This window comes from Aedes albopictus, chromosome 1 (genome assembly GCF_035046485.1).
Source record: "Aedes albopictus strain Foshan chromosome 1, AalbF5, whole genome shotgun sequence".
Taxonomy (NCBI): domain Eukaryota; kingdom Metazoa; phylum Arthropoda; class Insecta; order Diptera; family Culicidae; genus Aedes; species Aedes albopictus.
The window spans coordinates 154,534,538-154,558,692 of record NC_085136.1 but is presented as its reverse complement, the minus strand read 5'-3'; the positions used below and the strand labels follow the sequence as shown (position 1 = coordinate 154,558,692).

At 42.2% G+C, this 24,155-nt stretch overlaps 1 protein-coding gene across 2 annotated transcripts in view; it reads right to left on the bottom strand.

Moving 5' to 3' along the window:
- Positions 1 to 2,524: 2,524 nt before the first annotated feature.
- The window catches only part of LOC115260665 (homeotic protein ocelliless), a 140,543-nt gene continuing 118,912 nt past the window's right edge, over positions 2,525 to 24,155 (bottom strand). For both annotated transcript variants that reach the window (XM_062845614.1, XM_029861813.2), the window contains exons 3-4: positions 19,056 to 19,210; positions 2,525 to 5,090 (exon numbers count right to left, since the gene is read on the bottom strand). In XM_062845614.1, coding sequence (XP_062701598.1) covers positions 4,116 to 5,090; positions 19,056 to 19,210 — 1,130 coding nt within the window. In that variant the 3' untranslated portion in view covers positions 2,525 to 4,115. The remainder of the gene's footprint in view (positions 5,091 to 19,055; positions 19,211 to 24,155) is intronic.

Genomic DNA, 24,155 nt, shown 5'->3' with positions numbered 1-24,155 from the left:
TAAAGGAATAGTTGATGGAATTTGAAACATCTAGAGGATGTCTGAGGGAATTTCTGAATGAATTCCACAATAAGCTTTAACCTTCCAGGACGCGCGCCATCAAGCAACCGAAACTGCACCGCGCACACGTTGTATATGACGAGCGAGGTTTTTTGGTGGTGTTGTATTTTTTACAACAGCGCGCGCGCTGAAGGGTTAAGAGGTATTGCTCTTAAAGTTCCACTTAGAATCGCTGAAAAACTTCCTGAATGAATTCCTAAAGGAATTCCTAAAGAACTTTCTGAAGATATTTCTAAATGAACTCCAGAAAAAATCCCTGATAGAGCTGTTAAATGATTCCTTGAAGGAACTCATAAATGAATTCCTGGAGAAATCCCATAAGATCTTGCTGATTGAATACCTGAAGAAATTTCTTTATTAAATCCTGAAAAATCCTGGTGCAATTTTAGTAGAAATCTCTAAAGATACTCCTGGAGAAATTCCCGAAGAATCTCTGAAACAGTTCCTGGACAAATCTACAATACCTCTCGAGAAATTCTAAGCGTAATAAAAATTTCAAGATATTTTTAGAAAAATCCAGGGAGGGGTACCTTAAGGGGTTCCTGTAATAATCCATAAACGAGTTTCTTGAGAAATCGCTGAGGGAATTTGAGAACAAATCAAGAAGTTCCTGGAAGAATCCTTAAAAGAGAACCCGAACCCCAGAAAACACTCTTGAAGAAATTCTTTTGAAGTTCCTTGAGGGATATCCACTGGAATTCCTTGAGAGGTTTCTCCAGGAATTCCTGCAGAAATTGTTCATAAATTTTTTGTGAGAATTTCGCAGGAATTCCCTCAGTTACTTTTTCCATAAACTGCTTCAGGAATTCCTTCAGAAAATCCTTCGAAGATTTCTTCAGCAATTTTGTCAGAAATTTTGCAGAGATTTCTGCAAGATTTTCTTCAGGGGTATTTCATGGAATTCTTTGAGAAAATTCTTCCGGAATTACCGGAAAAATTTCTTCAAGATTTTTTTCAGGAATTTATTCTTAAAATACTTCCAGGATTTCCCCAGGCACTCCTTCGTAGATTCCTCCAGGAGTTCCTTGGAGGATTTTTTAGGAAATTTCCTCAACAATTCTTCAAGAAATTTTGCCTGGCGTCCCTTGAGAATTTTTCTGGAATTACATAAGAGACTCCTCCAAAAAATCCTTCAGAAAATTTTCCAGGAGTTTCTTCAATGATGTATGAGGCAATGCATCGTGGATAATTGCATGTTATTTTTTTCAGGGATTCCTTCGGGAATTTTCTCTTGAAATCTTCGAGAGATTTCTTCTGAAGTTTTCTGGAGAAATTACTCCTGTAATTGCTGGTGAGATTATTTTAGGAACTCATGCAGGAACGTCTTCTTGAAATTCTTCAGCCATCAGGAATTAATTCAAGTGCTCTCTCATAGAATCCTTTAGAAAATTCTTACGGAAATACCGTCAGAGAAACTTCTCTTGGAATTGCTTGACAGATTACTCCTGTAAACGGTTTAGAGATTTCTCCAAAATTTTCTTCAGGAATTCTTCATGAAGTTAATCCAGTGATTCCACCTGAACTTTCGTTTGTGATTTCTATATGAGTTTCATCAGGAATTGCTCCTGGAGCTCATTCTGTGATTCCTCCAGGGGTTCCTTAAGTGTTTTACCTGTAGCTCTTTCAGTGATTCCTCCATGGAATTTTTCCAGAAATTCCCTCAGGAACATCTTCAGGGATTCTCCGAGAAGTTCCATCAGGTTTTCCTCCAGGATCATTTTGTGGTAGAAGATCCTTCAGGGATTCCTCCAGGGATTCCTTCAGCTTCCTCTGGATTTACTTCGAGATTTTCTTTGGGATTTCTCTGGGTAAGCCCAGCATGCCTGTAACATTCGGCCTTTGAACGATCCATCTCCTTTGCAATGCGTAGACACAAACCCCGATGCATACGGAAACGCCTTTCTTACTGATTTTTTTTTGCAAAATATCATCGTACATCGTACAACTCTCGAACAGAGAGGTAATGAAAACCGAGCAAAGAAGAGGGGGGAATCATCGAACCTATACGCGTAGCCGGTGATGTCTCCTGTTGTTCGCCCATGCCAATACTGCGGAACGACACTGTAATTGCGCATGTCTTGTTGTATCACTTGCATACACGTTTTTGTACAAGTTGTGTGTTAAAGCTTTAGTGAAACGTCAAATTGTGTGTTGAATGTAAATTGTTATTGTCATTGTATCCGTACTTTGTTGCCGTATCTGAAAAAAAAACCCTTAGAGTCCACAGGAACCCCGGAAATTATCTTTAAATTCCCTGAAACCCCTTGAAAACGATGAAGAGGTTAAAAGTACAAGAATTGGGCCAATTGGTTTTTTGGATGAATGCTGGAACAACTAACCCGTTTTTAGGATTTCTCATAGATTCATTTTTTTTCTTACCATGGCTTGCATCCTGCACTTGAGGTGAAATTTGGCGGATTAAAAATGAACCAATATTTTCGGAATAATTCATGAGACGAACGTGTAATATACTTTCATATTTTTTTTATTTTGAGATAATATAATTTTATAATATTTCGCTTTACTATGTACAATAGGAGATTATCCGATCAATATCTTATTTATCCATGAATTAGCAATCATTTTCTCTCGTCGTGTAACCATTATGTTGCTTTTGAGTTTTTTTTGCATGCTTCATGATTCGATAACCTCTTGTTAGCGATCTCCCTTGGGAACGGGAGTGCGCATTTGCTTACATTATCTCTAAGTCAGCGGTTCATGTACAACTATATAGCATTTTGAAGGGCTCTTTATTTTCATTTAATCGTATAATGCTAAGTATTACCTAAAATCTTATCGTGGATTTTCCATTTGCATTTCCATGCATTTCAATGGAGTGGCTTTAAAATGATGGTTTTAAAAAAATATGACTGAAAAAAATATCTTTTCAGCAAACACTAATAAAACGAATCAAGTCTTGCTTGAGTATTTCGGCTAACTGGCGAGAGGAAACGAGAATACGCGAATACTGAGCACACAAAATCATGCCCACTGGTAAAGAACCCCTATCCCATCATCACTTCGTTTTGTTTTCCCTTCTCGAACATAAATTGCACAATTTCTCTCACCGTAGTTTGTTCAGCGGTGCCTTAACTATCCTACACACGAGTGAGCATTTTTTTAATATCAGTTTGTTTTTTGTATGTTTGCATGATGTGTTACACTTGGTTCTCGTCCATGGTGATGGTGCGGGAATTGCTTGAAGCAGATCGAGCTCCACAAATGGACTGACACCTGCTTGCGATAAACTTTTGCATTGTTTAAATTTTCTTATAAGGAGACTTTTGTAACACATTTGGCGCTTGCAAATCGATGTATGATGTTCTTCTTTCCTTCCTTCGCTTCACTTGTTTTAAATACTTGCGTTCACTTTTTTGATCCTATCAAAAAAAATACTGATATGAACAATTTGATATCGATTCATCCTCAATTTTGATTGATTCACTATGATTCTTTTTACACTAACTGTCGAAGCCCCCAGAAACGTCCGAAGTTTCATTTACCAAGGTTCCAACTTGTTCGTCCGTCCTATGGCAGCCTAACGAATAAATAAATGGTTTTTCTTGAATTGAAAAGACCAACTCAAACACAGTTTAGCAGTAATAACATTAAACAAGTAGGGTAACGAGCCGGTTGATTATCGTTCGCTCGATATGATATGGTTGTGAGAAGACTGGCGGAATTGGAATGTGATAGCTTTTTTTTTTGTTTGGGGGTGATTGGTAAACCTTGAATACGACGCTACAACTTCTCAGAGAAAGGAAGAATTTGTATTTCTTGCAACATAGTGGACTACATAAGAGATATATCTTTGAAACAACACGAAAAAATAAAAATTGTTAGATAGGATTTTATACCATTTCAATAGAATTTGAAATTAAATTAGTAAATGCGGAAATGAAGGAATAAAGTCCAGTTGAAGGAAACACTCTTCCTTCTCCATCAGTCGCCGTACAGATTTTGCAAATAAAAACAAATTAAGGCAACACATTTTCCCCAATACTAAATCGTTGTCGTGTGATATGGGAACTTATGATTAACAACCCGGGGCTCATTTACACCATACCGTTTACATATTTGTCCTGGGGATTCATATAATCTAACCCATTGGGACTGAACGTTTGTCCTCCCATGGGTCCGGTGAGGGCCGAAGTCGATGCCAGCCCAAAGTTGGCCGATGTCGTGTAACCGCTGTGGCCCATGTTGTAGTTGCTCTGGTTCTGGTTCTGGAAGTAGTCCATCTGGCTGTAATAGGATGGCGCGTTGTAGTTGTTCGGATACTGCTGGTACTGGTTGTGCCAGAAATTGTACGTTTCGTGATTTGGCACGTACGACAGGGGATTATGTGAGGTTTGCGGGGTGGTTGGAGGTGATGGTGTCATTATCGATGAACTTGATCCTAGAGGCGTCAGACTACCCGCAGAGGTCCCGTTTGACACGCCTGCCCCACCGGAGCCCAATGACTGACCTAACCGAGAGTTGATGTTTACATAGGCTGGCGTGTGGTGAGATAGGCTTAACTCGGGGTCTTTCAGGAGATCATAGCCAGAAGCAGCCTTCATCGACTCGTTGTTAGCGGCGTGGTGGAAGGACGGTTGCTCCTTTTTGCAAATCACATTGATCGGTGGACTCACCGAGGTTGATGGCGTAATGGGAAGGATCGGTGAGGCATTACTATGGGATATTCCTAGACTAGCACCGTTATGACTGCTCGAATGATTGCTCGGACCAGTATTGCTGGCGTTAGCTCCGCCCCCACTGCCGACACCGCTAGACGCACTATTGTGGTTGTTCATAGGCGTGTGTTTGATCGTGGGCTTATTGTTCGCATTGGCGATCGACGAAGACTTATTACTACTGGCACCGCTGGCTGTTGCGTTGTTATTGTTTGATGACGATGAAGAACCGGCGTTGGATTGCCGCGTGGACGAACTGGATGAACTGCTGGACGTTTTGCTACTGTTGAGGTTCGAGGAGGTCTGATGCTGAAGCTGCTGCCGACACTTGGCCCGTCGGTTCTTGAACCATACCTGCAAGAGAGAAAGAAAAATCATGAACCTACTGCTATTCTAACAACAATCCATACAATTATCCCACTTTGAAGTGTTCGAACAGATTTGATCGGTGTGTAATACTGAAATACAACAGATGCACAAAGTTAATAATCCTACATTGTGGTTCAAACGAAATGCCACACGTCGAGATGTTCTGCTCACAGCATCAAGCTACGGCGCACTGCCGCAGAGTTTAAAGAACTCTTAAAAGTACAAAAGGTAATTCAATATCTCCCCTCCCACCCTATAAGCACTTGTTCGCGCTCTTTCCCTCCACTCCTGCCAATGCAATGTAAGACGATACGCTACTACTCATTGCCAGTCTGAATGACTTTCCTCCCCCACCGCCAAAAAGTGGCACAAACATTTCAAGTCCCTCGTTATAATACCGCACTGTGATTTGTTTCAATTCATTTGATTTTATTACATTTTCCTCCCCCGAAATTCCCACTTTTTCCGATTCCCTTCCTCGCACCACCTCGTTCCGAGCCGTTCCGCCGCCGTTGCTATTTCGTGAAGGATTATTCACTCGGGTAATGAAAACGTGATTACGAAATCATTACCTTTTCGTTCGGCTCTCTTCTGCTACGAACCTATAGGCACAATGCGCAGTCGTCCCCTCTCAGTATGCGGGGACGTTCTGCGGTTCCTCGCACAGCTGGAAGTTTTTTTTTTTCGCAAAAGTGACTTTCCCGTTCGATCCCGTTCCGACTAGGGGCCCGAAGGTTCGAAGAGGGTGGAAAAAAATCCCCAAGGAGTGCGGGCGTTATGTCTCAATGACGTTGCTAATAGTTGCTGATGGGATACATAAATAATCTTTTATCCTTGATGTAGGCAAGTTTGTTCAGCTTGGGGTTTCGTACTCATGATGTGATTCAATATTCGAAGTTCGCTGCCAGATTTGCTAAAACAGAAATTTACCTTGTGAAAGTTCAAATTTGTTTCAAGAGAATTCAGTTTCGAGTGACAAGAAAGCCGAAGTTCAATAAATATGTTTTAAGCACTGTTACTAAACTGCAACTCTCCACAATTGTAGTTCTGATCTGATGTGGACAGTAATGGCCCATTCCAATAGTATTATCGCCTCCACAACAGTGGATGATCTAACGCATTCGGCGGTGGCTCAGATACCTAAATGTCAAGCGGAAATGAATAAACGCAAAAGGTGTTGTTTTTTGTTTGAGAAGAGACAAGATCGGGTTGGATCGGCTTCAAGTCGCGAAACAGCAAGTTGCTGCTGATGTGTCTATGAACATGGAGCTCAACTGGTGAATCCTTTGGTTGGAGGAATAATCAATACAATCGAACCATTCCGCCCTTTTTGGAATCTGGACAGACAAGACTGGATCAAGTCTTAGGCTGTTTGCCACCATCGCTTGGTCACGTGAAACAATGGCTTCCTGAAGTTCTGACGGAGCTCCACCGCAGCATCTGCCGGAATAGTGAAGAAGAATAAGTGTCTCGTGATCTCTAGCCAATCGCACCAGGCCCTGTACTCTGCCTCGAGTTTAGGAGTCCAGCTTCATCTTCGCCGGTCCACCAAGTAATACGTGGGGCCGATTACTGGACGCTCCCAATTATGCTTGTCACGTCGCATTAGTAAACAAGACCCCCCCCCCCTATGATGATGAACAGACGGGAATTAAATAGGTACATAGTAAGCGAATGTTACCACTCCTCAGGACCGCCGATGGCCAAAAACTTCCCCACACTTACAACGCATAGGGACCCGGGAGCAAAAGAGGCCTTGTGTGCCCACAACGGAGGCTAGTTCCGTGACCTGCTAGTCTAGTACTTCGAGGTTCCGGCGAGCTGCAGAATAAAAGGTGCATCCGGGGAAAGATAGATGAAGGAGACAAACGAGAAGCTGCAGAGGGAAAATAATACCTTGCTCGGAAGATTAGATTAACTAGCCACATAAGTCCAATGTCGCGACTATTCGTGGGACTAACACCTAGTTTGTCACGACCTTACGGTGTCAGTAGCGGTACTAGATGTGTTAAATACATTTTGTTTACTTAGAAACTAGATCTTCTACGAGATGGATACTTCCAAACAATTAATTATTACCATAAAAGTTATTAAAATGATTAACGAGAAAACTGATTACAGCGCCATTGGAGTTCTAATGTATTTCTATTCTCGGAAGCATGAGTTACTGCTGCAACAGGGTCAAGACGTATGGAATACAAGAAATGAACGAAGCAGCCGGAGCCAGGCAAGCAACAGACAAAAGGTTGAAGCGTAGATCGACGGCCACCCTCCTATCGATTCACGTTCTACCGGTTTGAAGCCATAACACCGTCAACAGTTTTCACCAGAACAATCCGGAGTGTGTGTGTCTTGTCTACCGGATTGTCAACCTGGAGCTCAGAAAACCCTCCGGTCGTGGTATCGCTGCAGCACTTCAAGCTGAAACTATGAAATCTCTCTCTTCCCAGCAAGGGCAAAGGCAACCCGGTAATCGAAGACGTTAATGCAAACTATCAATTCGGTGCACAGCAGTGCGAGGTCTACCGCTAAGTCAACATCCCTAAACAAATACTTCTATCATTATTGGTTAACATCGAAATTTTCGCAGCCTGGATGAAAATCGAATACTAACAAGTTCATAGATCGCCTAAATCACGGTAGCGCGAAACAAACGAGATGCAGTAGCAAAATTTTTGTGACATACGACGTCAGGTGCTAAATACCAACAGTAGTATGAAAAGAAATTAACTCAACTACACTGACGTGTGCAGCATGGTTGTCCCATGTTAATAGGGATTCCCATCCCATAGAACATGTGACAATTATGCTGCACACAGCAGTACAAGCCATCCGAGCAGGACAGCCATGTCTGCGAAAACATCAAAGCCATGCTGAAAAGACAGCATGACATCGGATTAGTTATAGTTAAGGCCAGTAGTACACAGGGACAAATATTTAACAAGGAAAGAACTCAAGAAACAATATCAGTTTGACACTAATGAAAATTCGATCGAGTCAAACAAGATGTTTGAGCATTGGTTTTTTTTTTTTTTTTTTGAGAAATATTTGACCCTGTGTACTAACAGCTTAACTATAAGTCAATGGTTTAGGTATCGACTCCTCAACAGTCGACAACGAGGCGAACTATCTCCAGAGAAATGCCATTATTGAGTGGCGATCCCATCGGATGGCTAGTCACTCTTCATCAGTAACCACAACCATTATTCTACCGCGGCATGTTGCTGGTTACACCGATTTTAAAATATCTACTACATTTACAACGATCGCTGATAGGTGTCACCAAGGAAGCCAATAGCAGTTTTCTCTTCACCCGTTCACTTTGCCATAGGACCAATCAAGTCTTCAAATATTCTACGGAAGACCGGAATATATCGTTCACAATCTGGTCGCTAAGGTTAGAGGAACACCTGCCCTCGAATGGAAAAGACAGAAGGCGATGACTCAGTTTAACATAGCTGTCCAAATTTTGAGTGGCAACTTGCAAGTAGAGTGACCAAATAATCAGTTTTTCGACTCTATCATTTCGCATGAACTCATGAACAATCTGCCCACCTACATTAAGTTGAACTGGGTACTGCATTCCGGTGGTTTATTTGAAGGCGTTCACCAAGAACAGGAGTAAGGTTATAGCCGCTACTAGTGATGCGAAGAGCTTCACAACAAAATAACGAAATAACCGTACGCATTCGTGGATAACGGTTCATATGTGTCTATCGTTGAACAAGCTATTGTTGACAGTTTTTGAGTAAATAGGTGAGCGTATTCCTCGTGCATCCATTGGACAAGTGGGATAAAAACGTAAATATTCTGACAGTCGATCACTATAAATATAGAGTGAGTATATGAACGACTTCGATTTTGGCTGATGATGTGATCCTACTAGTCTAACGGCGCTCTGAAATGCACAGTAGGGGAGACTGAGGAGACTTGATCCCTGGGGAGACTTGTTCCCCCATATTTTCTCGGAATCAAAAACAGTTTTCTTCTAGCATATTTTTTCCAGAACGACATCTGCACAGACGACAATGTTTTGGCTACAATTAATTTTAATTGTGTGTTGCATTATTTTTTAATGGCTGATGGTTTGTTTTCAGTCTTTCAGAAATCTTTTAGGCGATTCCAAAAAATCTCAATAACTTTGTGAAAATTGAACCAAATCCTGTCAAAATTTCACAGCACATAGTATGAATAAAGTACTATCAAACGTATTTATCCAAATAAGGCTGTTATATTAATATTTCAATTAATGTAGCTTAGTGTATACAACAGTGACATGGGGAGACTTGATCCCTCGAGGATTACACACACATTATACATGTGAAAAATAAAAATCAATTTAGAAGCCTCTATTTACTCGGAATCCTAGTATATTCAATGATAAAACGTGTCAGATAAATATTATTTTAGTACAGTGACCCCACACCGATGAATCACCTTAATTTTGTACACTATTTATGAATCACCGTGTTGATCAAATGAGTGATCCATAAACTGTGGTCATTTTTGCCGATTCATAAATTGTGGGGTCACTGTACAAACCATGAAAAGGGGGATCAAGTCTCCCCATTTTCAAGATACGGCATATCCTTAACAATTTAGGGAAATCTTATAATTTCAAACACACCGTATGCATAAAAATGCAAGAAAACTTGAAAAGAAAATTAATAGGAAGCTTCTAGAGTTATTTTCCCTTTAAATTAACCATGTGCTCAAAAGGGGATCAATTTTGACCCATTTTTGAAAAATACATGATAAGACATGCTTCCATAAAACACAGTTTTTAAAACTTTAACAATAATTTAAAGTCCTTCTGTTGTGTATAAACTTGCAATAGATGTTTACCTGCCATTCTGTATGAAAAATGGATCTAGTTTTGTGTTTTTCTTAAACTTACAGGCAAATTAAGAAAAAGGGATCAAGTCTCCCCAGTCTCCCCTAAGCTCAATGACCTGGCCAAATGCTCCTCGGCTGCAATCTAACCTCAGCAAGACCCTATCATTGGATGTCAACAAAGCCAACCCTTCCAACTTTAACAATAGCTAGGAAATCATTTCCTGAGAAACTTCTAGTATATAAAGATCACAGTGGAAAAATTCCTGGAGAAACTTTTGGAACAATTCCTAAGTTAGCTCCCAAATGAGTGGAAGCGCTCCCGAAGAACCTACTTGGAAAAAATCCACTATCCACTATCAAAAAAATACTGTAGAAATTCCGGAACAATTTGTGGAACCATTCCCGGAGGAATTCCTGGAACAAATATCGAAGGAACTTCTGGATTGCATTCCGGGGGAACTTCTGAAAAAGTTCCTGGAAAAACTTTTAGCTTAATTTTCAGAGACATTTTTGGAAGAATTCCCGAAGAAATATCCGGAAGTCATCACGGAGGTATATCTTATAGAGTTTCCGAGGACTCGCCAAGAGGCATGAACTCGTTCGAAAAACCAGATGAATTCGCGGTGGAGCCCCTACATTGTGGAATATTGTTGAAGTTATTTCTGGAGGCATTCTCGGAAAAATTCATGGAGATATTTCCGATTCTACCCCTATGAAATTTCCGGCGGAACTTCTGGAGAAATTCTTGCTGCAACTGCTGGATAAATTCTCGGTGGATCTTTCAGAGGACTTTATACTCTGCGAAAATCTTGGAGGAATTCCTGTGGGACTCCTAGAAAAATTTCCGGCAGAACTGTTTGAAGAGTTTCTGGTATAACTTTTTGGCTGTATTTCATTTTCATTTTATTTTCATTTTGCAGCATTTGGTGGGGCAATAAGAGCGCAAGTCAATCCAAAGCCGAAGATCAAGGAGGGGTAATGGCCGTAATAGTCCGTGCGGACCACATGAACACCATCGGAGGGGTAATGGTATGGGTTGGGGGAAGGAATTGGAGTGGACTTGACACAATTATGCAAATAATACGGCGAAATTCAATGAAACATGGGTTTAACCCTCCACTTCCCATGGTTGTTCTAGCCGTAATTCTGCAAAGTGACGTAAGCGACATTGATAGTTTTGGCCCATTTTTTGGTTATTATGCATAAAACTCTTGCTCAACCTCTAAGTTTCTTTCCATAGATGATAGATTACGGCTAGATCTTGCATTCTAATACAGCAGGCATACCACAGTGTTATTTTTACACCAGATATTATATTTAATATACCAAAAAATATCGACATTTTGAATGGCGCTTACGTCACTTTGCAGAATTACGGCAGTAGAGAGCACCATCGATTTTCGACGAAATCTGGACAAACGGAATTAGATAAATATGATGCAATAATTTTTAGAATATGACTGTAACCTCATAAGTTTAACCCAACTACTAACTACTTGTTTCAATAGTAGAACTATTGATAAACAATCAAGGACCTATTGGTTTACAACAAAACAAAGTTCATTGATTGCTAAAAATTCAGCCAATTTGCAATATTTTTTGTTCAAGCGCTTCTTTCGGCATAGAAATAGTTGTTTAAAGTTGTGGGAAGGGAAGGGTTTGATTGGTTATTTTTAGATGAAAAATATGCAAATTAATTTTGACTTGAAAATAAATAAATAACAAAACAATGAAATCATTTTAGCTGTCTAAATTTAAATAAAAAAAAAATGAAAATTCAAAGACTAAACCTTCTTTTCTAGACCCAAGAAAATTCAAATCCCAATTTAATTGAATGTGTTGTAATCCTGGCATGTCGTTAACGTCTTTATATCCTAATTCCTACCTGTTATGTTATGCCACAATAAAAACTAGGAAATAAACAAAAACACGTATGGTCTTTCGGATGGCTATTACGTTGAAAATTACTGATAATACAGTACAGGTCGGACTGGACTATCCGGATTCAAACTCTGAAGCCTCCTAAAACCACATCTGGCAAACGGAATGATGTACAAAGCTGAAATATTTACTGGCTAGAGCCAGTGGCTACTAATCAAAATTAGCTTGACAAAATGTCAAAATTTTAACTTTATACATACAACATTTCGTTCCCCAGACACACGTTTCCGAAGCTTCAGTTGCTAGCGTCAATTGTCTTCTAGATTCCTAGAGCAATAATGATGAGTAGTAAGTGTAACGCAGATACTACCCACACCCAATTTTACGTAACGCTCCTCAAAATCTAACTGCAAATTCCTAAAATATTGGGTCTATGCAAGCTGAACTATGACATTGCTTTGGAAATTGTGATAGGCTCACTGCGGATACTCCTCTGGTCCCCATTAGCATTTACGGCCGATTTTTTCACCTCTGCTCAGCTCTTAAACCAGATTCACATCTATCTTAAGGCTGAATCAGAAATGAATAAATTGGCGCACAAAGTGCTAATGGGTTAAGCCCTCCCATCGCGTCAAGATCGAATATCCATGGGGAGGGAACTTTTTGGCTGTATTTCCGGTTAAACTACGGAGGAGGGGAATCCCTAATTACACTTCTGAACGGAGTTGATTTTTTAGAGAAATATACTGCGACATTCCTCAAGTCCACGGAGACCATGTAGAAATTTCTATTTGAAACTTCTGGAGGAAAACTCGACAGAGCGCTTGAATTGCAGAATTCCAGAACACTATCGAATACCCGGAACTGCTCCAGACAAAACTGCTTACCGAAACTATGTATGAGCAATCTTTAGAAACCCTCAACATTTTCGTGGATCCGTCCATAGAAGCGACACTCACCGGCCACTATAGCCACAGTTGTAAAGCCGTGGGTTTACAGCATGACCATGCTGAGAGTGACAGGTTCGATACCCGGTCGGTCTAGGAACTTTTTGTAAAGGAAATTCTTATCATCGTACCTGCCACACGATATATACATGAAAAATAATCATTGGCAAAGTAAACTCTCAGTTAATAACTGTGAAAGTGCTCATTGAACAAGCAGGCTTTATTTCAGAGCGAATGTTATTTCAAAAAGAAAAAGCGTATCTCGCTTTATGACAATATTTTAAGAACGCCATGCACAATACACAGTCATGAATCTTTTCCAGCCTCGGCAGCACGATCCAAAAACATTATCGTATGACAAGCAGCTGACCAAACTCCTATTTCACATGAATAAAGCAAACAAACCGAGCGATTACAATAACTGTCAGCTTCCGTAAAAACAAACACCCCGCCCGGAAAAACACACCATCGACGATGGATGTAGGGTAATACGAAGGTACAACTCAATCTATTCTCAATCTTCGCCCGTTATTCAAAGTACAAAACCGACCGCCGGAACATCCTCCAGGGCAGTAATTTGACCAACAACGTGGTGATGATCAATCACTTCGACCCTGACTCGGCAAAAAAAAAAACAAGCAAAATTTCCGAGAAAGTTCCTGAGAAGGCATCCCATTATCACCTTCTATTCCTTCCTTGGAGGGTGCTGTTGCTGCTGCTGCAACACAAAAGCCCGTCGGAGATAGAGCACGCAACATGAGCCAACCGAGCCAACCGCCCGGCGCAGCACGAACAATACTCCGTGCCAAGATTTTCGCAAACTCATTGCTGTTTGTTTTGATCCCTGCGCAGCGCAGCGCATTTCTTCGGTATACGGGCTGCTTTCGGGAGCGGTCGTATTTACCCAAGCAATTATTACGGTTGTTCCGGGTCGTTCACCGGGAGCGGTTCGTAACAAGGGAGCCGAAATCGATCAATTTTTCTAGCTGATCCGATGCGCAAATACAGCCGCCTAGCCCCTACCGAAACGTATTGGTTTGGTACCATTGGTACCAACCTATATAGTGCAGATGGTGGCGGTCGGAGATTCGAATCATTTTGGCGCCGACCTGGCAGCATTAGCAGCGTTAGAAACAGATCGTCGATTGGAATATTTATGGTTATGGTTATCTTCGGCTGCGATTGTCTGCGACATAGCAGCCCCACGCCATAAAAGGAATTATAATGCGCGGCTTTTCCGAGACTCTGTGGCCGTGACGACGACGATGACGACGACAGTCTGGCCACGACAAATCAATAGCTCCCGAGTGCGCGATTTCATTTTTTTTTTATTTGCAAACACAATACCTACATGATGCTGACTGACTGGATGCTGGTAGAAATTAGCATTGACCCGGGTCGAAACAAGATCATAAAGAAGGGCTTTATCCATAAGAGTAAGACTGATGGGGGTGAGGCTAATGGTGAGCCGTGCCGGAGCCAGGCGAGACTAATTGAAGAATACTTTCACTTTAGAGTAAAGTGACCAGATATATTTTGCTCTAATGCGGGACACAATTCAACCTAGCTTAAATTGTAAGTTTTTTAATGATTCAGTAACCCAAAAATAAAAAAAAAACTAATAATATCAAAATCCACATTGTAGACGTAACGAATAGAAAACTAAAAATTATTCTTAAATTTTTTTGTAACAAACGTCAAGATCTGAAAAGAATCATTGATTTTTACGAATCAAAGAACTTTAGGACAAAATAGGAAAATAACATACTTATACATGGAGAAATTGTATTATTATAGATAAGAATCTTTGAGGATCACTTCTAGTTTTTTTTTGAAGATCCTTGTGAATGGATTTCCGTGTTTTTTGTGTTTTCCTGATATACATTTCTTAAATTTTCAAGTTAATTCTTTTGAAATGCATGAATATTTCTATGAAAAATTCCAATTGAAATATTGAAAGAAATTGCTGGAAGGGGATCTTCCCAGGAACTCCAAGATAATAGCTGTAGGGGTGTTCTCGGAGCAACCCTTAAAAACAGGAAAAATACTTCGAGAATTTTAAATTAATTTCTCGAAAAAATCTGGAAAGGGCTGATTCAAGTCAATCTTGAAAAAATATCAACAATGTTTCTCGAGAACTTTCCCAAAGAGGTTACTAAGGCATTTTTTAGTATTTCCTCCAGGTGTTCTCTCTGGACGAGTCCTTTCCCCTTTGTTCATTGAAATTGTTCTGCCAATGTTTAAAACCTTCTTAAAGTAATGTTTTAAGAATTCTTCAAGAGTATCCTACTCAAATTCATGCTCACTTTAAAAGATTAACTATTTTTCCACGAATCCATTGGCATGTTTCTTTTGGGATTTTATCTGACGAGTTCTATATTAGTCCAAGAACGTATACATCGTTTTTCGGGAAAATTTTCAATAAATATTTTTGAAAAAAAAACGCAAACGGAAGTTGTGGCATAACACCATTTAATTCCCTAGCAGATAGCTTACAAGAATCAAGCAAAATGTGACGCGTTGATTTCCGAATCAAAAGTAATTTAAAGGTTTGTCTAAAGTTTGCTTTGAAGAAGAACAGGAGCAGTTCAACATTTATATAAATAAAAAAAATATTCTAGCGATTGTTGAAATCCGGGACATTTCCGGGACACTTTACAATGCGGGACGATTAGCTTGAATCCGGGACTGTCCCGCACAATCCGGGACGTCTGGTCACTTTACTTTAGAGACGGCAAACGTCTTGAGATTCAGTTTCAACAATCAGCGATACAGATACAAAATGTAACAGGCAGACAAAAATCTATTTGTTGTTGTTTATCTCTGGGGATGGTTAACCCATGACAATATAATGTGATGGATTACAGTTAGTGTTCTGGCAGCACTTGACGCACCAAGCTCCCATCCATCTCGCAATCTGAGACTCTTTTGGCCGATGAGGCTGTGTAAATGACTGAACGATTTACGGGAAAGTTGACGGAAAAAGGAATACGAAAGGGAAATAGAGATGTCAAAACAAACAAAAAAGTGTATAGGCGTTTTCAGTTGACAGGTCCTTGTATGCCACTGTTTAGAACTGTCGAACAAAGGTGCAAACGCTGAACTGTCATTTTCATAGCAAAACTGTCGAAGGCTCCCAAAATCAGCTGATTTTAAACGTCTTTTGATTAGGCTTATTGAAGGGAGTAAAGATTGAGATGTTTGACCATAGTAATGATGAGGCTTTTTGTAGTACAATGGAGGGAAAGCTAGAGTGTTCAAGTGTGTTTCGGCCAGGCGATCACAACGACAGATATAAGTGAGTTTGTTTGCAGTTATGGTGCAGTTATCTGGAGGAAATGTCAATGCAGTATCCGAAGTTTCCGGGAATGAGAGTGTATCCAACCTGGAAAAATGGACAAGAAGAATGCGATTGATCAGAGAAAGAACCCTAACTTTAGCTTCAACTGGTCCCAGCGCGAACGACAGAGCTAACGATCAGCTTCTGGAAGATGTATGCAAGAGCGTCCTTGCAATTACCAGGAACAACCCGTTTGACGAACGCATATCAGAAACTGCAGCAATCACCCAGGCCTATTTGCACCTTCCAATAATGTTGAAGTGGTTGATCAATGCCAGTCAGTTACCCACAGCTACAGAGCATCATGTGGACGAGCGAGATGAACATTGAATCTGAAATGCTCAACGAGAGTTGCACTAGTTTGGCAAACTAGCAGGACTTGACCAAGCTGTACGCACGGCAGTGAGAAATTATGTCTCATAATATGCTCACCGATGCAGAGGTGCTGTACATCAAGCTGGAACCGTAGAGATAATTGTAAGAGGAAAGGGTTAGATCGAAGGCGACATGTCGAGGAGTAGTTATGTTAAGCTGGATGCTTTGAGCGCAAGTGAAAATTGTAATTCAACAACACCCGCTGCTCCAAGACCAACAGTAGATATGCAACGACAGCAGCTACGTGATGAACTTGCGCTCCACATGGCCACAGCAGGCATGTAGTTCCGTGTCCCGGCACCGAGTACCAAAGCTGCAGAATTTCTATCGGGTAATAAGTGCAGTAAGCATCATAATCCAGGACATTTTTTCACATTACGTGGAGGCCGTATAGAACTTACTCTGTAATTAGCTGCGGTAGCTGTTGACAAGACACTGGGTTTGAGGGCGCACCCGCAAGGAGACGGTGACGATAGCACACACACACAAATCCGCATGCATGCCACGTTTGAAGAAGTGAATGATGACATTGCTGACAGAAGGTTGGTCGATTGGCGTAGTACAATCAGGAGAATCTTTCAACAAGGCTAGTACGGCATGTTGCTGAAATTTTCAAGCCTGCAGAACTGCATCTCACAAAAGTCAACATTTTAGGTAGAGTATTCGAACCGGGTGGAGCAAAACTGGATGTTTAACACAAACGAAATCGAGCTCTAGAACCGTATCCGGTACGACAAGCCTGACTTTGGAGAAGGCTTTCCGGAGATTAGTGACATCATACAGTTATGGGACGATGGTCCCCGATGGCATGTATGGGAAAATGCTGTTCAAGACTACGGCAATGAGATTTGGTTGGAGTGTTTGTTATAAAGGTCTCACGATTTTCAACGGATAGCTGGAAAGATGGATTCAAAGTGCTAGGAGACCTCATGTAGCTATATTTTCTGTCAAAAGTCCAAGCACAGCAGATTCAAATAGTACAGATCAATAACGCTCCTTTTGTCGAATCTTTACAAAGTGCTGCCATATTGGTAATATGTAGCGAGAATGATAGAAGACCACTACGATGCCAGGAACATGATGCTTGAAGAACAAAACGAGTGTCGCAAAAGCACGCTAGACAGCAAAGATCTGGCCATCATAGATGCAGTCATTGATTGTGGGTCAAGCCACCGATAAGCTGAGGAAGCTGGTGCACATCGAATACAAGACGGCGTACGATTCATTCAATACTGCACTCGTACCTTCCCTAAGTAGGTACTGCAGTTGTACAAGGTAAACGTGAACGCCATCACCTAGAAATGCCCAATGAAACAGCTTTGATTCAGCTCTAAACCGTCAAAGAAATGAACCACCCTCTTTATGGACGATCTGAAGCTGCTAGCGGAATCAGAACAGAAGTTGCATCAACAATTGCAGCTTGTGCAAGTGATCAACAACAACATCCACATGGAGTTCGGAATTGACAAATACCAGACGATTTATCTTCACCGGGGTTAAGTAGAAGATGCCAGCTATTCTCGCGTCAACGAACTGGAGAGATTCGGAATATGGTTGTAGGCGAAGCGTGCAAATACTTTGACCTCCCTAAACTTGAAGCCATACGCCCAAGAAGAAACTACAGGACATGATATTGCATCGTGTCAGCTTTGTTCTGAGAAGCTTTTGTCATCCGACAACAACAGGAAGGTGATCAACACGTTTGTTGTGTCCCTGTTGGCCTGCAACTGCAGAACGCTAAATGGACCAAGAATGACCTCGAGACGTTAGAACGAACAGTGCGAGTGGCGTTCACGAAACACCGAATGTGCAACCAGTCGTTTATCGAGAAAGTCACCCTCGCAGCAGGAGGAAGATGCGTCACCAATATCTTGTTTTCGAGACATGGATATCTCGGAAATATGTCTGTATCTTACATCACTCTATATCAATATGATAATCAGTAAAATAGTTAAATTAATAAATGTTTTTCAATTATCAAGCTCCAGTCAGTCATGAAATTTGATTTGTCTTGTCACCCGACGGTGAAATTCAAGAACTCTCACTCCAGAATCTAGCACCCATTTTCACTCGATATCAGACTTCTTCCTCCCCAATTGCGTCCACAATAGAGTCTTACCCATCGTCATGAATAACAAATCCTCGTTTTCCACTCTATTATTCACCCTCTCTCTCTGGCGTCGTCGAGGAAAACTTGCGGAAAAGATGAGGTTAGGAACGCGTCGTTGCAAGATTGCCACCGCTCACTTCGGTTGCGGGGAATGGAAAATTGATTAAAAATTAAAATTAAATCAACATCGCACAACGACCCGCGCACAACCGGATCCATTTGGTGCACTCTCCGAGGGAAAAGCATCCAGCGCCAGTGACTGTGTGTATCAATTTTTGATGTCACCAAACGTCAAATGGAGTTTGCTTTTTCTGGCGCGCGCACACGTGCATATGTTTTTGGTTGGAAAATTTCCCACAGGGTAAATGTGTAAGGGTGTTTTTGAGACAACGACGGTTGAAAGTGGAAAAACATTTGTTTTGCAGGATCTCCCTCCGGTTAGGAATCGAGGCTGGACGTACCTGTACTCGGGATTCGGGCAGGTTGATCTTCATGGCAACTTCCTCGCGCATGAAGATGTCCGGGTAGCGCGTTTTCGTGAACAGTGACTCCAGAACGTCCAGCTGAGCCCGGGTGAAGGTCGTTCGTTCTCGCCGCTGCTTCCGTGGGTTTACACCTGAAATGAAGAAATGAGCAGACCGAGGAGGGTGCATGTGAGTAAGGTGGATCAACCAGCTAAACGGTAGGCGCGGATTACAATCTATCTTATCTATACTATTCTACATCTATCTACGAATTTGAAGTGTATCATGATAATATGGAACGGTAAGATTTGTCAGATAATGTCCAGAACTGCAACCAGTAAAAGTTTCCCAAGGCATTCTTCACAATAATCTCGGGTCGTCGAACCTGCCACTGACCGTTAGCCTCACTCACAAGCCAGTATAGTTCCTGCATAATAAACAAAACCCTCGATAGCCATAAAAAACGTGCACTTATCGATCGCACCAACAAAGCCCAACGAATGCCAGACGTGTGGAAGCCCTGATGACTTGAACCGATCCAAATACGGCAACCACACAAACCAAATCGGAAAACTATCAAGTTTCAATTTTAAGGTTCACTTCCTCCGGTGAACGCGCGCTTCGTCCTCGACAGCGACGGTGACGGCGGCAGAGAATTTGCTTACACTTGATTTCCATCGACTGGATAGGTGGATATTAGCATGGGACACGCTTGTATGGAAAAAATAAATCCTCGCTCCACTCGACTTTTTAGGTCCCATTTAGGTCCCATATGATCTGTACAAAATTTCAGCGCAATCGGTAAAGCTATAATTTAGCGCAAGCGGTTCAAAGTTTGCATAGGATTTACTATGGGAAAAGTTACACTTTCAAACAAAAAATCCCAGAGGTCGCCCTTTGTCTCCTTAATTCAAATCGACAGATGCTTCTTGTAGAAAAATCATTTATGAAACTTTCCTTCGAAGACCGCAAAACAATTGGATGCTTGTGGAAAAAGTTATTGATTTATTACCGATTAGTGATCCAACGAACGGCTTTTTGTTTTGTTTTATCAGCAGCACTGTTGCTGCCGCTGTTGCATGGAGTGGCGGGAAGCATCACCACCCCCACAAACAGCAGCAGCCAAGGCACCAGCTACAGTGCTGCTAATAAAACAAAACAAAAAGCCGTTCGTTGGATCACTAATCGGTAATAAATCAATAACTTTTTCCACAAGCATCCAATTGTTTTGCGGTCTTCGAAGGAAAGTTTCATAAATGATTTTTCTACATGAAGCGGTGGTCGATTTCAATTAAGGAGACGAGGGGCGACCTCTGGGATTTTTTATCTGAAAGTGTAACTTTTCCCATAGTAAATCCTATGAAAACTTTGAACCGCTTGCGCTAAATTATAGTTTCACCGATTGCGCTGAAGTTTTGTACAGTTCATATGGGACCTAATTGGGATCTAAAAAGTCAACTGGAGTGACAATTTGATGTTTGTCCCATACTAGTGGATATATGTGTTTTCCATTCTCGTTCCTGCCGCGCGCTGCCGCCGTGGATTTCCATACCATAGTTTTGGTTTGTTTTGCTCTTTTTTGTGTCGTTCTGTTTAAATATCAATTACCTACTCGAAACGGCAGCGAAGGAAAAAAAACCTTACAAATAACCCTAGGCCACGTGACTCGTCACATTACAGCCACCACCACCGCTGACTGCCGCCGTCACTTCTGCTTGGTCAAATTTCCAGCACCCATACGGGGAGAGGGTCGTCCTCCGCCAGCACTTTTGGTATTTATCCACAAACAACAACATACCCCGAAAGGAGCACTAAAATCCTTCAGCTTCAACAGAGCTAACAGTGGGTGCGAAAGACAAATATTTACACTTAATTTGCCACCCTCGCACATCGTCCCCAGATATATCTGAGGGAAATTGCTGGAAAAACGCCGCAGCGGGCTCCGACCTGGTATTTCTTCAGCATCTCAATTAAAGTGGAAAAAGTAATTGCAATGAAAACATGACACCAAACGTTCGCAGCCGCGTCCTCACTGGGTGGGAAAATTAGGCCGCCGCCGGGCATTCGGAAGATTATCCTTTGACTGTTCGAATGCGTTACAACAGCAATCGTCATAGTTGTGCCGTCGGCGACGAAGCGGCTGGGCTGCTAGGAGTTGTCAGTTGCGATTCGGTGGGTGATCTTCGCGTTGAAGTTATGCAAACACTTTTACGTACAGCATCGACTTACACGGGAGTGCCTTGGGGTGCAATGTGCTTTTAGTGGTATATGCAAGTCTTTCCCTAAAATCCACCCCGTCGAAGCTACGTACTTGTGCACTGGACCTGGTTCTAGTCCAGTCATGGCTCCTTGAGAAACCTTTTTTGGAATGATGAACTGATGGGCTGATGGCCGGTTGTTCACTCGGATATGCTGTTGACAGATGAGTTACTTTTAGTCCTGAGCATCCATGGTGGTGCAGAGGGCCAAATTAAAAGATCTCTATCTTGGGCGATTGCCATCCATCAACCGTCATGATCCTCTGCTGCGATGTCCTGCTGAGTTCTAATCTAACACATGCTTGCAGATTTCATATCCGCCCCTGCATAGAGTGTGACCGATCCACCTCCACTTTCGCTTCCGAATTTTTGTTGCTATCGGCTTTTGATGACATCGACGATGGAGTCCCGCGTTGGATATCCAATTGTGAGGCCACCATGCACAAATTATATACCGCAGACATCTATTGATGAAGACCTGTAGCCGTTGAGTGTTCTCCATTGATATACACCAAGTTTCATTGGCGTACAGCAGCAAAGATTATACGTTCGAGATGAAAATTCGGAATTTGGTGCGTTGGCCAATCTGACTGTTTTTTTTTTCATACATTTCTTAAACTCGCAAAAGCAGCCCTCGCCTTCTTGAACCATGCACCTATGTCGATCTTGGTGCCATCATCGGTCGTTACTTGGCCACAGCAACCCACGATTTGGTTCACGGTCAATCGCATCTACCAGGATATCGTCTATTACGATGAGGAACAGTAGCAGTGATAGTATGCATCCTTGCCTCACTTCAGTAACGATCCGGTTCGGATCAGATAAAACACCGTTGTACAGCACTCTGCAAGAAAATGCCCTGTACTGTGCTTTAATGAGGCCGATTATTTTCCCAGGGACACCCTTGCGCCTCAGGGCTCCCCACATGTTTTCATGATTGAGGCGGTCGAAAGCTTTTTCGTAACACACAACCACGACTAGGTAGAGAGACTCTTGGAATTTGCTTGGGATTTGCTCCACGGAGTGTGAAAATATGGTTCACTCAGGATCGTCTGGCACGGACTCCTGCTTGCTGCTGTCGGAGAATTGTGTCAATCTTCTCCTATATCCGGTAAAGGGTGACTTTGCAGAGGACTTTAAGAACGATTCACAGTAACATGATGCACCGCCAATTATCGCATATAGTCAGGTCACCCTTTTTGGTTTACTAAGAGGCTGTCCATAAACCACGTGGTCATTTTTTTGGGACTTGTCAACCCATGACGTGCTCACAATCCGAGTTGTCGGAACCAACCTTCGTGCCCATGAGGATCTTGAAACCGTATCCACGACAGCATTCAGTTGGCTGTAAACGTTCTCTTTGTTTTGCATTTCGGCAGCATCGGTTGCATTTCGGCAGCATCGGTTGGTTTGCATTTCGGCAGCATCGGTAGCATTGAATCATGGTAAGGTTCTAAACCCGTGTTTTGAATTTGGCTACAATTATCTTCTCATAAATAAGTTTCCACTCCAAGAGTGCAGCGTGGGCATAAGCCCTGAGCAGGAAACTAACTCCACGGTGACGAGGAGCGTGTTCACCTCGGACGCCAACCGTTCAGTCAAAGAACTTCGCTCAGTCTTAGAACCTCAAGCCTCAAACGGCACGCCTCTTTGGATAGTTGTGCAGGTTTACTCTGCCGGGCTAGGATTCCAAGTTCCAATTATTGTCCGTTGTTTTGCCTTAAAAGTCTTTGCCGTTGAATCTGTTCTTTATCTTTCATATTCGGTTTCTGTAACTGTTTTTGGGTTTCGAGAACAGCAGGTTGTTGGGCTAAGGTCCCTCCACCATGGTGGGGCTTCCACCTTAGGTATAGTTTTCGGAGGAGGAACATTTCATACTCAGCCGCTGGATGCCAGAACAGACGCTGTTTGAGCCGTACCTTCTTGGTGAACAGACGCTCGGGACGTACCTCCTCAATCTAGCTGGTGGCAGAAGGACAACAGTGCCCAAGCTGCACTACCAGCTAAGCACATATTTCTTAGCTGGCGGCCTTTGTCATCGATTGACGACCCGTGGAAGCATGAGGTAGGGATTTGTGAGGACCACAGCTATGCTGGATGCTCTCCTAACCTATTTGCAGCCCTGAATCGATTGAGTCCAAGATTATTAACTTGACCCCATCTGGAAGCCACGTCATCCACCATCAGTTTTGGCGTGAGTCCCAATCATGGACAGCAGTTTAACTACCCTTACAAACCTTCGCCCTTTGGAAGGCCAGAGGCAAGAACGTCAGGTTGGATGATATAACTTACCCGATGCTCTAAAACTTCTCCCGATGAATCGACGGCTTGTAGGTCATTTGCCGGTGACAACGGACCAGATCTTCACCGTACGGCTAACCCTCCAGAAATGCCGTGAATACCAGGTCACAACGCATCACCTGTTCATCGACTTCAAAGCGGCATACGACAGTATCGACCGCGCAGAGCAATGGAAAATCATGGACGAACACGAAGCTGAACTATCAATTCATTCGAATCTCGCTGGGGACTGCTACAAGGTGATGGATTCTCATGGCTACTTTTCAATATCGCAATGGAAGGTGTAATGCGACGAGCCGGGCTCAACAGCAGGGGTACGATTTTCACAGAATCCGGCCTTGCGGATGACACAGACATTATCGCCAGAATATTTGGAAAGATGGTAGAACTGTACATCCGCCTGAAACGCGAAGCAGCAAAGGTCGGACTGTTGGTGAATGCGTCCAAAACAAAGTATATGCTGGCACGCGGAACCGAACACGACCGGGACCGTCTAGGTAGTATTGTGACGATAGACGAAGATACCTTCGAGGTGGTG